Source organism: Rhinatrema bivittatum, chromosome 4 (assembly GCF_901001135.1).
Source record: "Rhinatrema bivittatum chromosome 4, aRhiBiv1.1, whole genome shotgun sequence".
Lineage (NCBI taxonomy): Eukaryota > Metazoa > Chordata > Amphibia > Gymnophiona > Rhinatrematidae > Rhinatrema > Rhinatrema bivittatum.
Genome location: NC_042618.1, coordinates 464241268 through 464254336, shown reverse-complemented (window position 1 = coordinate 464254336; position 13069 = coordinate 464241268). Strand labels below are relative to the sequence as shown.

At 44.8% G+C, this 13069-nt stretch overlaps 1 protein-coding gene across 9 annotated transcripts in view; it reads right to left on the bottom strand.

Moving 5' to 3' along the window:
- CAPS2 (calcyphosine 2) overlaps positions 1-13069 on the bottom strand; it is a 146367-nt gene that overhangs the window by 133140 nt on the left and 158 nt on the right. For 4 of the 9 annotated variants that reach the window (XM_029597162.1, XM_029597155.1, XM_029597159.1 and 1 more), the window contains exon 2: positions 3050-3154. The exons of 2 other annotated variants lie outside the window; for them this stretch is intronic. In XM_029597162.1, the coding sequence (XP_029453022.1) occupies positions 3050-3130 (81 nt within the window). In that variant the 5' untranslated portion in view covers positions 3131-3154. Of the gene's footprint in view, positions 1-3049; positions 3167-3887; positions 3988-12955; positions 12980-13069 lie in introns of those variants that run through there. 3 more of the 9 variants (XM_029597157.1, XM_029597156.1, XM_029597158.1) reach the window with 3 other exon arrangements.

Here is a 13069-nt window from a genome sequence, read left to right as displayed (position 1 = left end):
AATATGGTTTTACTATTATGATTAATGTTTTACATTTCTTGATTCTGTTGTTTTATGAAGACCGGTAGCAATTATGTTTTTTCATTGTTGCACCGTTTACAGGGTCTGGTTTGTTGTGGCTTCCATTTCAGGTTTTGTCTGCATGTTTTTATTTATACTTTATTGTGTTTATTCTGTATTTGGCGAGGGTCTGCTGTGCTTTGCATGCGTAACTGAAGTGAGGTATTCTATTAGTGTGTGATGTTTTTGTAGGGCTATATTAGCCTGGCTTGTTCTGTTTTCCTAATAGGAGGTGAATTGCTGCTCCAGTGCCAGGTGTCATACATGTGCTCTCTCCCACATGCAATTACACACACATGCTCTCTCTCTTTGAACTGTTCCCATGGCAGTAGATAACATTTTATTAAATTCGACTTCTGCTGCCGGCATGAGGGAGAGGGTGTATTGCCAGATCGGGGCTTCCTGCTTGTATTGGAGCAGCAGCAGCCTGAGTGTCCTTATGAGGAGAGATTGAAGAAATCTAAATATGTACACCCTGGAGGAAAGGAGGAGTAGGGGTGATATGATACAGACTTTCAGATACTTGAAAGGTTTTAATGATCCAAAGACAACAACAAACCTTTTCCATTGCAAAGAAATCAGCAGAACCAGGGGTCACGATTTAAAACTCCAGGAAGACTCAAAACCAATGTCAGGAAGTATTTCTTCACGGAGAGGGTGGTGGATGCCTGGAACGCCCTTCCAGAGAAAGTGGTGAAGACCAAAACTGTGAAGGATTTCAAAGGGGCGTGGGATAAATACTGTGGATCCATAAAGTCTAGAGGATGTGAATGAAGAGAAGAGGCATGGGGGTGGCTTGAGGGAATGATGGCTACTACCTGGAGATGAATGTCCTTATTCAATAATGCGACTCCAACATTGCTCTATGCTTCAACGGCAAGAGGAAATGTGGAAAAAAGAATTTGCAACCACATAAAAGCAGGGGAGTAGCTTGCTTGTTACGGCGGTTACTACCCCAAACCAAAAAATACCGGATACTTCACTTTCAATGCAAATCCACCATAACTCTCTGCTTCAACGGCAGGGGAGGAAGTATGACACTTCACGCATATCCAGCATAGTCCTCTGCCTCAACGGCAGGGGAGCAAGTCTGATATTTCACTTTCAATACATAGCCAGCATGGCTCTCTGCTTCAACGACAGGGGAAAATGAAGAAAGGTGGATCTATATTCAGGCAACAATCAACAAGGACTGAATTACGCAGTCTGAATAAACAGATAAGCATGGGTGTAGCTTGCTTATTGCTGTGGTTAATACCCCTAACTAAATTAAGCTATTTCACTTAGATGCAGTTCCAACACTGCTCTCTACATTAATGGTGGGGGTGGAAGGGAAATAGAATAAAAAAAGGTTACTAAGAGCCAAGAGAAACAGATAAGTATGTGAGAGAAAAAAAAGTGTGAAAGCTTGCTGGGCAGACTGGATGGGCCGTTTGGTCTTCTTCTGCCGTCATTTCTATGTTTAAGCTTCTATTCAGCAGTGCCACCACTGCCGTGTGACTGAAAATAGCCTTGCATGCCATAGGTTGCTGACCCCTGGCCTAGAGGAAAGGCAAGATAGAGGAGATATGATAGAGGTATTTAAATACCTCAGAGGTATCAATGCATAGGAGGTGGAACTCTTTAAATGGAAGAGAGGCTCTAGAATGATGGGTTGTGAAAGGGGGTAGACTGAGGAGTAATCTTAGGAAATATTTCTTTACATAAAGGGTGGTAGATGCATGGAACAGCCTCCCAGTGAAGGTCGTGGAGACAAGGACAATATCTGAATTTCAAAAAGGCATGAGACAAGCACAGGGTATCTCTGAGGGAGTGGAAGGGATTGTAGAGCCGAGCAATTGTGTGGATGGGCAGACTAGATGGGTTATATGGCCTTTTTCTGCCATGTTTCTCTGTTTCATTCTGTGCAACAAAATATATAAAGGTGATACCTTTAAATACATTTCTCGACAAGTTTTCAAGACATAACTCTGTCTTCTTCAGGTCAGAACAGAATGAGCAAAAGATTATATTAACAGAAAATATAAATGAATCATAAAAGGAATTTCAGAGGGAAGAGAGTAAAAGGGGGAGGAGAGGCTTGACAAGTGATCAGAAAGTGGCAGGCAGTACATGGCTCATAATCAATGACCTGCATTTTCAGTTTTTATTTTATTTTTCCTGGGAATTTATAGGTGTTTATTACAACAAAAGCAAAAAGGGGAGAAATTAGTGGGGAAAAATGATTTGTTATTTTTCCAGGTAAATATCTTTTTTGTTCTTGTTGTAATGAACACTGATAAATTCCCAGGAGAAATAAAATAAAAAGTGAAAGCAAAGATCTCTATGGATAATGTGATTTAAAAGAAAATAAAAAAAACAACTTAGGTCTTTGAGTCCCTTTTTGTCATTTCCAGAGTGTCTGATCATTTTTACTTCAAAGTTTTCTTTTAATTATACTGATCACAAGGTTATTGATGCATTTGTTTGGTTTCAAAAAGTGCTCTCTCAGTGTAACCTTGAACAAGTTACAGATTTCCTGACGCCTGAATGTATCTAACTGAACTGAGTAACCACATTACTGTTCCTTCTCCCCTCTTCACATTGGCTTATGATATGCAGATGCCATAAATGTTCTGCCAGGCTATTCCTCTTGAAGTTGTAAAATGTTTGCAAAGGGCCTGAGATTCATTAAGCTTTTTTCCTATAGACACAGAATGGAGGAAAGGCCTTAATGAATCAGACCCTAAATTATAATCCTGCTTAGATGAAATGAGTTATAATATTAATAGTAATTATTAATGCATACAGCCCATCAATAGTATTTTAAATGGGAGAACATCTTTGGTAAATCTGTTTCTAACAAACCAATAAAATTCACCCTGTAGTACAGCAGAGCTTGATTATACTGGCATAGTAATTGTCTGTTCTCTGTCCAACCTATTTCACAGATCACTGGAAATCAACTAGAGCAACTTTTAAAAAGTCTCCAAAATGTTTTCTCCCATACCTGAAAACTTTTCTTCTTTGCTGATGACAAAACATCTTGTCCTCTGGGGGTTGCAGCCACTCCTTTAATTTCCAGATCCATTCAGGAAAGAATACTAACTTTCCACTAAAACAAAGGCTTGTATTAATAAAATGAAACATATTTGTTTAATAACCTGGCCTCACTCTTGTGAAAGTTTTTAAAATGACATACAGGAGTAAAATCTCCATGATGCAGAGCTAAATATCCCCAAATCAACCTAGATCTCTCATGCAGAGCAGGAAAATAAATAAAAAGTGTGTACTTCCATCAAATGTACATAGATGTGGGAGCAGCATTTTTGTGTACAGTTTATTTTCCATCCAAACCAAAATGAAGGTCTTCTCTTGGAGACAGTGCATGGGAACATGAATTAGCACACACTAACAGGTTTTGCCGTACACATATACTTTGCTGTTCACATGCTACAGTGAGTTACTGAGTGCCAACGTCTTTAAATGGGGTCAATGTAGTAAAACGTGTTAAAATCCACAATATTTTTCACGTTTTTTTTTTTTTTTTTACTTACGTGTTAAAAAACCATGTCAAAACAGGATGCAATAAACCAATGGCATGCAAATGGCCCATAAGTGAAAAAGCACACTAAAAACATAAGTAAACTGAAAACCTGAGCTGTAAAAATGGTGTTAAAAACAGGCATAAAAAAGTAATGAAAAAAAAACAAACTGTAATTTTGCAGTGACCCCAAACAGTATTTTATTTAAATGTGTAACCAAAACATGTGGCAAAAGGGAGCTCTTTCAACTTCTGCTCTGCATATAGTTTTTCACCCATAAAAAAAGGACAAATATATTCTTACTGGTAGAATGCTATTTTTCTGTTATTCTGAAGTCATGCGAGCTTTAAATTCAGGTTTTCTTTTTGAGAACTGGGGACTTTTTTCTTCTCCCCTATAAAAACTGTGAACATAGGCACTATAAACAAAATGTAAGACCAAAAGCGATTAAACAAGTAACATCAACCAGTCAGCAGCTGCAGGCAGGATAAGCAAGTTTGCTTACCGTAAACGGTGTTTCCGTAGATAGCAAGATGAATTAGCCATGCTGTCATGGGAACTGTCCATCAGGGCCCGGGAGGCGGGGCTTGTTAAGCAGAGGTCAGAGTTTTGTTTCCTCTGTGGCTGCACGTGTGTTCCCGCGCAGAAAGTAACAGATTCTCCTCAGTCTGTAATTAAGCTTAGGCATAGGCATATAAGAGAAAAATGGTTGACTAACTGGGAGGAGGGCGGGTCAGCATGGCTAATTCATCCTGCTCTCTATGGAAACACCGTTTACAGTAAGCAAACGTGCTTTTTCCCCATCGATAGCAGGGCTGAATTAGCCATGCTGTCATGGGAGTCCAAAGCTTCCTATCACGCTGTCGTATTTGAGTCATTTTAAGCGTGATCTTGGAAGTGGTAGTCGGCCCTATGTTGCACTGCATAAGTTCTATGTCCTCTTTTTTTTTTTCTTTTTTATACTGATAAGGACTGCAGTACAGCTCGACCTAATTTCGCATCAGTCATTGATTGTTGGTCTAAACAATAATGAGAAGTGAAGGTATGAAGAGATGACCACGTAGCCACTTTACAGATGTCTACTGGTGAAATGTGGCGAAGATGTGCTATGGATGTTGCCATAGCTCTAACTTGATGAGTGTTTGGAAACGTAGGTAAAGTATGACCTTGTTTGTCATACCAAAAGGTTATACATTGTGCTATCCAGCTAGATATTGTTGTTTGTTCACCGGTAGCCCTGGTGCGTTAGGGTTAAAGGAAACAAAAAGTTGAGAAGCACGTTGAGCAGATTGTTTCTTTGTAATATGCTAATGCTCGTTTGCAGTCAAGCGTGTGTAGCATACGTTCCCTGTCTTTGGAATGAGGCTTGGGAAAGAATGTTGGTAATTCTATCGTTTGATTTAAATGGAAGTGCAATATTACTTTTGGAAGGAAAGCTGGATGAGTTCGAAGAACTGCTTTTTGGTGGAAAAACTGTAGATAGGGAGCGTAGTGAACTAAGGCTTGCAATTCACTGACTCTTCTTGCAGAAGTAACTGCTGTTAAGAATACCACTTTCCAGGTTAAGTATTTTATGTGAGCAGAGTCCATGAGCTCAAACAGTGGCAACATTAGTTGTTCCAATACTACGTTCAGGTTCCACGGCACTGGTGGTTTAGCAATTGGTGGACTAAGATGCATGAGGCATTTGATGAAACAAGACTCCAATGGGTGAGTGGAGATAGGCTGATTCTGGTTACGGCCTATGGTAAGCCGCAATTGCGCTCAGATGAACTCTAATCGAGGAGATCACGAGGCCCGAAGCATATAATGTATAAAGGTAGTCCAGGAGTAGCTCCGGGGAACAGTTCAAGTGGGGCATTTTATTAGATGTGCACCAGTTGGTATAGCGTTTCCACTAAAACCCATAATTGCGCCTACTTGACTGTTTCCTAGATTCCAACAACACCTGCTGGGCTTTTGCAGAAATGACTTGTTCGTTTAGTAGGAGCCACTCAATCTCCACTCTGTCAAGTGAAGAGAGGCATGAAGTGGATGAAGAAGCGTACCTTGTTGTTGGATTAGGAGATCTGGCCAATTCGGCAGACGAATCGGGTCTGCTATGGAAAGGCGAAGTAGATAAATGTACAATGGTTGTCTGGGCCACGCAGGTGCTATGAGGATCAATTGTGCCCAGTCCGCTATACACGTCTGAATAGTCCTCGTGATGAGCGGAATTGGAGGAAAAGCGTACATCAGGCTCTCTTGCCAAGGAATCAGAAATGCATCCTGTGCTACTCTGTTGGGAATTGGCCATAGTGAGCAGAAACGAGGAAGTTGAGCGTTCACCTCTGTCACAAAGAGATCCATTGTTGGGATCCCCCATTGTTGAAAAAGACTTTGAACTACATCTGGGTTGAGAGTCCATTCGTGAGGATAAAACACAGACTTAATCTGTCCGCTCTGGAATTTGCAATTCCTGGCAAGTACGTCGCCTGCAGATGAATGGAATGTTGGTGTGCTAATTGGAAGATCAGCAGGGCTTCCTGGCAAAGGGACCACGAACTGGACCCTCCTTGTTTGTTTATGTAAAACATCGCCACTTGGTTGTCCGTGTAGACCATCACTCTGCGACCTCGCAGATGGGATTGGAATGCTTGGAGGGCATTTCGGATCGCCCGAAGTTCCAATAGATTGATTTGTAAATGTTGTTCATACGAGGACCATAGACCTTGTGTTTCCAGGAAGTCTAGATGGGCTCCCCATCCTTTGTGGGATGCATCTGTGGTTAGGACTGCATTGTGAGGAGGTGGGTTGAACAATGCTCGCTTGGAGAGGGTGGATTTCTTGAGCCACCAGTTGATGTCTGTTGCCATTTCCAAAGTGAGTATTAGGCGTCTGTGTAATGGTTGCGAGTATTGATTCCATTGTCACTTCAACCCCTACTTTAGAAGACGCATATGAAGTCTGATATTGGGAACAGTGAAAATGGCTGCTGCCACATGACCCAACACCATTAGGATTTGACATGCCGTCGGTTTGTGTGTGCGGAGAAGAATTCGTAGGCGGTGACACATTTCGAGTTTTCTGTCTTCCGGTAGGAATGATCTGTTGCATATCGTGTCTAGTCGAGCACCAATGAATTGTAGAATTTGAGTGGGTGTCAAGTTCAATTTGTGGTAATTGATTATCAGTCCTAGAGCTTTCAGTCATTCTTTCAATTGTTGAAGGTGTTCTACTAATATCTGCAGGCTCGACGCTACTATGAGCCAATCGTCCAGATATGGAAAGATTGTCATCCCTTTCTGACATAAGTGAGCTACCACTACTACCATACACTTGGTGAAAACTCTGAGCACCGCCGAGAGTCCAAAGGGGAGAACTTTGTATTGGTAATGTCACTGCTTGTATTAAAAGCAGAGGTACTGCCACGAGGACAGATGGATGGGGATATGTGTGTAGGCATCCTTCAAGTTTATTGAGCACATCCAATCGTTTGGTTGTAGCAGGGGAAGAATGGATTTGAGGGGCACAATTTTGAACTTCTCCTTGATGAGATACTTAAGTCCCGGAGATCTAGGGTTGGACAGAGTCCTCCCAATTTCTTTGGAATGAGGAAATATGGGGAGTAGAACCCTGTGTTCAGGGTTGTCTGTGGCACAACTCGGATTGCTTGTTGTTGTAGAAGCATGGAGACCTCTTGTCCAAGTTGAGGATGATACTTTCGTATTGACCGAGGTTGTAAATGAGGGAGGAGGGGTTTCGTTGTAAACTGGAGTTGATATCCTTGTTTTACTTTATCTAGAACCCACCGGTCTGAAGTGATCGCTTCCCACGCAGGTAGGCATTGTTGAAGTCTGCCCGGGGGTGCCTGCTGTAGTAGTGGTGGCTGTAGGTTCAAAAAGACTGTGTGGATTTTATCGGGGCTGCCGGCTGATGTGCCTGTTGCCACTGGGTCCGCGGCTTCCCCCTCCTATTCTGTGATGGTTCTTGTTGCGTTTGCTGCCTTTGATACTGTGATATGAAGGTTGCCGATAAGGTTGAAAAGAACGATACGGCCGTCTAGCAAAGGTTTGGCGTCGATTGCTGCCAAAGTATCGGCGTGAAGAGGAAAATGACGATGGGGTCGTCAACGACTGTACTGCTACACCCTGCTCCTTCAGCTGGGTAACAGTAGCTTGGAATCTTTCCCCAAAGAGATTGTCCCCTGTGCAGGGTAAATTAGCGAGCTTGCCGTGAAGGTCTTCCCTAATAGCACTATCTCTGAGCCAGGCTAACCGTCGAGCTGCCAGCCCCGTAGCAGAAGCCCTCGAAGAGGTTTCAAAGCCCTCGTGAACTGCCTTTAGGAGATGTCTGGAACATTCCTCCATGTCTTGGAGAGGCTGTGGAATTGGTTGTGCTGTAGAGGAAAGCAGACTTTTAGTCGCCTGAATGCATTCATACATGTATTGTATCATGAAGAACTGGTGGGTGTGTATTCGCGCCCCTAGCATAGAATTTTGGTAGATTTTCCGTCCAAATTCATATAGTGTACGATTATCCTTTCCCGGAGGGTAAGGGGTGTGGGACTTTGATCTCTTAGGGCGCTGCATAGCCGATTCCACCACGATGGATGTATGTGGAAGTTGCGGCACGGTATAGTGATATGCTTTCGGCATACGGAACTTTAAATCAGTCTTCCATGAAACTGCGGAAAGAGTATGTGGGGTTTCCCACGACTTCTGAAGGACCGTGTCTAGTACCTCCTGTGGAGGTAGTGAAGCCGGTTCCCCTAGAGCATCAAAGATTTTCAGAAGACCAAGTGTTTCCGATCTTGGGTCAGGTAACTTTTGAACCTCTAAATGGAGGATGGTCCCAAGTTTATCCAAAAGCTTAGGATAAGATAAATCCTCAGGAGGAGAATAAGGCTCCTGTGGTTGATCCGGGAGATCTGAAGGTTATCCTGTTGAAGAAGAAGCTGATGAGTGAGACGACTGAGAAGCTCCCGGTGATGGATGTTCGGGAACCAGTGTGTCATGTATCAACGGTGTTGGTGAAGGCTCTGGTTGTATAGGAATTTCTTCCTTACCTTGTGTTTCAGGAGAACTAGGTGAGGAAGCATCTGGTAACTGAAAGGAAGATTGAAGGGAGTCAAAGAAGCCTGATAGATCCTCAGATAAATGAGAGATGGAGGCATCTTCAGACGTGGAACCACAGCTGGAGGGGCTGGGGTTTCATTTGAATCAGGCCTTACGGGTAGTGTGTGGGACCCTGGTATCTGATCTTCATGATTCTTTGTTTTGTCTTTTTTGGAAGGTGGATTGGTATGTTCATACCACGGACGTGCATAACTCTGAACAGAGGAACGTGAAGACGAGGAAGAATATGTCCAGGAAGAGAAAATGCTGACTACATCCCTCCCCGAGGACGAGGAATGTTTTGAGGTCCTGGCATGAAGTGATGAAGTAGACTCCGAAAATTCTCTATCCAATGTATGAACCTTCTTTTGTAATTGCCTATGGGCATGACCCCTTCTGGAGGGCTCATGTTTCTTATGTGGGCGTCACGTCTCGTGTCTTTTCAGTCTTGGCGTTGATTCCAGAGACGTTGAGTATCTGGAGGAATGCCTCCGCTTACGCTTATGCGTTGACTTATGCGTCCGTGGTGTCGACTGTGGAGCCGAAGGTGCTGGTGTATGCGCCTGTTGCGTCGGAGACTGTGTGTGAGCCGGTTGCGTCGGGGTCGGTGTCGATTGTATTACTCTCGGCGTCAGCTGCTCCGGCCTCGACGCATTCTGCTTCGTTATCGATGCAGACTGCTCCGGTCTCGACGCAGGTTGCTTCGACTTCGCTGCATGTTGCGTCGGCTTCGGTGCACGCTCCGGCGCCGACGCCAGTTGCGTCCTCTTTGACAAAGATTGCATCGGCTTTGAGTGATGTGTCGAAGCATACAATTTGCGCGCAGACTTCGATGACCGATGCGTCGAGTGTTCCTGGTGCCAATTTCGGATGGCGCCCTGCACCTGCATCAGCGGGCCAGATCCCTGGGAGACGCTCGAGATCAGGTGCGGTGCCAAATTCCGATCCCCTCCTTTTTCCTTAAACTCTCCAGCGGCGAGTAATGAGATTCGGGGGGGGGGGGGGGGGGCATACGAGCCACATACCATCCGCTGAAGATCTTGTATCTTCTGGGCCCTCTGATGTCGGGCCCTCTGAGACATCCGGCCACATTTCTCACAGTCGGCCTGGATGTGTTGTGGCCCGAGGCAACGATAACAGTGATCATGTCCGTCTGTTACGGACATGATCCAACCGCAAGGGCAAGGTTTGAAGCCTGAAGGACGTCCCTGTTTCTTGGACATTGTGAGGAGAAATGAGCTCCGCGTGCGATCCCGCATGCAGAAAGAAACAGACTGAGGAGAATCTGTTACTTCCTGTGCGGGAACACACGCGCAGCTGCAGAGGAAACAAAACTCTGACCTCTGCTTAACAAGCTCCACCTCCCGGGCTCTGATGGACAGTTCCCATAACAGCATGGCTAATTCAGCCCTGCTATCGAAAGGAAAAAAAATCCATCCCAAAGATCCTTTCAATAGCAACCAAAAATGGCCAAGCTAAAACACCCTCATAAAGGTACCAGGTTTCCAATCCTTCTGCAGGCAAATCCCCGGAGATAATTTACCTCCACCTCCGACCCAGGAGTTAAATTTCCTAAGGTAAAAGAAATGCACACACCTCCCTGTATGGCAGGGTAATAAATAATAAGCTTCATTAGCTTGTGTAAATGCAAATCCCATGTTATCTTAGCACAGGTTTTTTAACCCATACTTTAGCATATGTCTCTCTGCACAAAAACCTTGTTAAATAGTAGACTTAAGTTTACAAAGGAAAATGATAAGATCATCATGTTTTATTACTATATATCGGCCTATCATGCAGTTATTTTAGGGCATGCTAATGCCAACTGCCATGTGAGGAAACAAAGCAAATAATTTCTACAAAATAATTTCAACTATCACATTTGACCAACCATTCTAAGTCCCCAACTATGACACCATAAATATTTACTTCAATTTAAGAACGTGCCATACTAGGTCAGGCCAAGGGTCCATCAACCCAGCATCCTGTTTCCAACAGTGGCCAATCCAATCCAGGCCATAAGAACCTGGCAAGTACCCAGGTTGCTGGTTTGACTGCTGCTACAAGGTCACATACAGATTAACAGACATGATCTTCCCATAAGGTGTTCTTTGCTATACTTTATACAAGAACGTCTTAAAAAACAAAAACAAAACTAGGTATCTGACTGCCTGCATACCCCATACATTTTTGCAGAGCATATGTCAAAGAGATTAAGTACTACAATCCACTAATTATAAAAAATAAAACTGAGAAAAAAATGCATCTTTTACCTTAGTAAGGTAGAATACACCCCCCCCCCCCCCTATTTTTCAATCATGAATTTAGTATTCAATAATTTTAATACTAACTACAGATCTGGTATAAATCAATAAACAAAAAAAGTGCAATTTTGGAGCTTATGCCAAGTACTTTTAGTTACTAGTAGTCACGGATGTAGGAAGTTGGCATCACCTACGACTTAAGAACATAAAACGTGTCACGCTGGATCAGAACAAGGCCCATCGAGCCCAGCATCCTGTCTCCAATAGCGCCCGATCCGGGTCACATCTGATCCCCATCAGATCCATTTCTTGTATCTCACTCCTCCTGGAAACACGCTGGCTTTCCCAAGTCTACCTGGCTAATAACTGTTTATGGGCTTTTCCTTCAGGAACTTGTCCACCCCTCTTTTAAACCCTACTATCAGGTCGATCCAGTAAGGCCGCGGTAGAAACAGTGAGGTAGTGTCAGGTAGTGTCAGGCGCACCCTTCCTCCCCGCACGCACAGTTCTCTTCACTAACTCCCCGATACTCTCCTCTAATCGCATGCAAATGCATGCCGCGGCTTTAAAGCGGTAGGGAAGGGTTATGCCCGCGTAACCCATTTTACTGTATAGGCGCTTAATACAGCGCCTATACATTAACCTGGGTGCGCTGGTACCTGTCATTTCAAATGACATTTGAAATGACAGGCACCAGGAAGTGTAAAAATCAAAATTTTTAAATACCTGTCGGAGGGCAGCGTGGGTCCAGGCGGCCGGCAGGATCCGGGGGGGCCGGTGGTCGAGTGTTAAATCTAGGCCGCGGGCGGGTGGGCGCCTGTTCCGGGCGGCGGGAGGGTGGGTGGACGCGCGTTAGTTTCAGACGGCCGCGTGGGTACAGGCAGCCGGCGGCGGCGGGAGCCGGGTGGTCGCGTGTTAAATCTAGGCCGCGGGCGGGTGGGCGCCTGTTCCAGGCAGCGGCGGCGGGGGGACACGCGTTAGTTCGAGACGGCCGGCGGGTGGTCGCGTGTTAAATCTAGGCCGGGTCCGCACAGGCGCGCATTCATTCATCCAGGCGGAGGAGCCAGTGGCGAAAGCAGCCGGCTCCTCCGCCTGGATGAGTGAATGAATGAATGTGCGCCTGTGCGACCCCTGCGATTCGGCGCTCAAGGCAGTCACATGCCGTGACGTCACGCCGTGAGCGCCGAATCGCAGGGGTCGCACAGGTGAATGAATGCGCGCCTGTGCGGACCCGGCCTAGATTTAACACGCGACCACCCGCCGGCCGTCTCGAACTAACGCGTGTCCCCCCGCCGCCGCTGCCTGGAACAGGCGCCCACCCGCCCGCGGCCTAGATTTAACACGCGACCACCCGGCTCCCGCCGCCGCCGGCCGCCTGGAACCACGCGGCCCTCCGACAGGTATTTAAAAATTTTTATTTTTTCTTCTGACAGGTTTTATGTGTCCCACATCATTACATTTTCTCGATCATCTCTGTATCGCTTTTTTTTAAAATTGTGTTTTATTGTTTTTGAGTATCTTAAGCGGTGTCGATGGATTTGTTACTAGACTCACAGTCCTAACTCCTACTAGGGGGAGGCGGTAAACTAACACGTTACGGCCGCGGCAAAACAGTGCGTTACTAATGAGAGAACCTGAGCGCGCGTTACGGTATCGGAGGGGAATAGCTAATTCCTTCATTATACAGCTAATTCGTTCATTTACATGCCGGGTGCGGGAAGGGTTACGCATCTGTTTTAAGAAGCGCTACGGACGCGCAAAACTGGAGACTGTATCGCTGGTTTGCCTTACGCATCCGAACTGTGCACAGCGAGCTCGTTACAGACGAGAAATCTTCAACTGAACTTTACTGGATGGAGCTGTATGTTCGTTTGTTCACCTTTATAACCGAGGAAGCAAAAGAAATAAATAAAATTGAAAGAAATTTCAATTATATAGAAAAGTGGCAATTGCCAACCAAATGAAACAGTCTGAAAATAAGGAAGCGGTCTAAAACCCTGGTTTCATGCACCCTTGTATTTATTTTCGGTTGCCTTCATAAATAACGAAGGAAAAACTCTTGGCGCCGTCACACCCACAGCACTTTCCCTTCTGCTCGGGTCCATCAGTAGCAGTAATAGCAGTA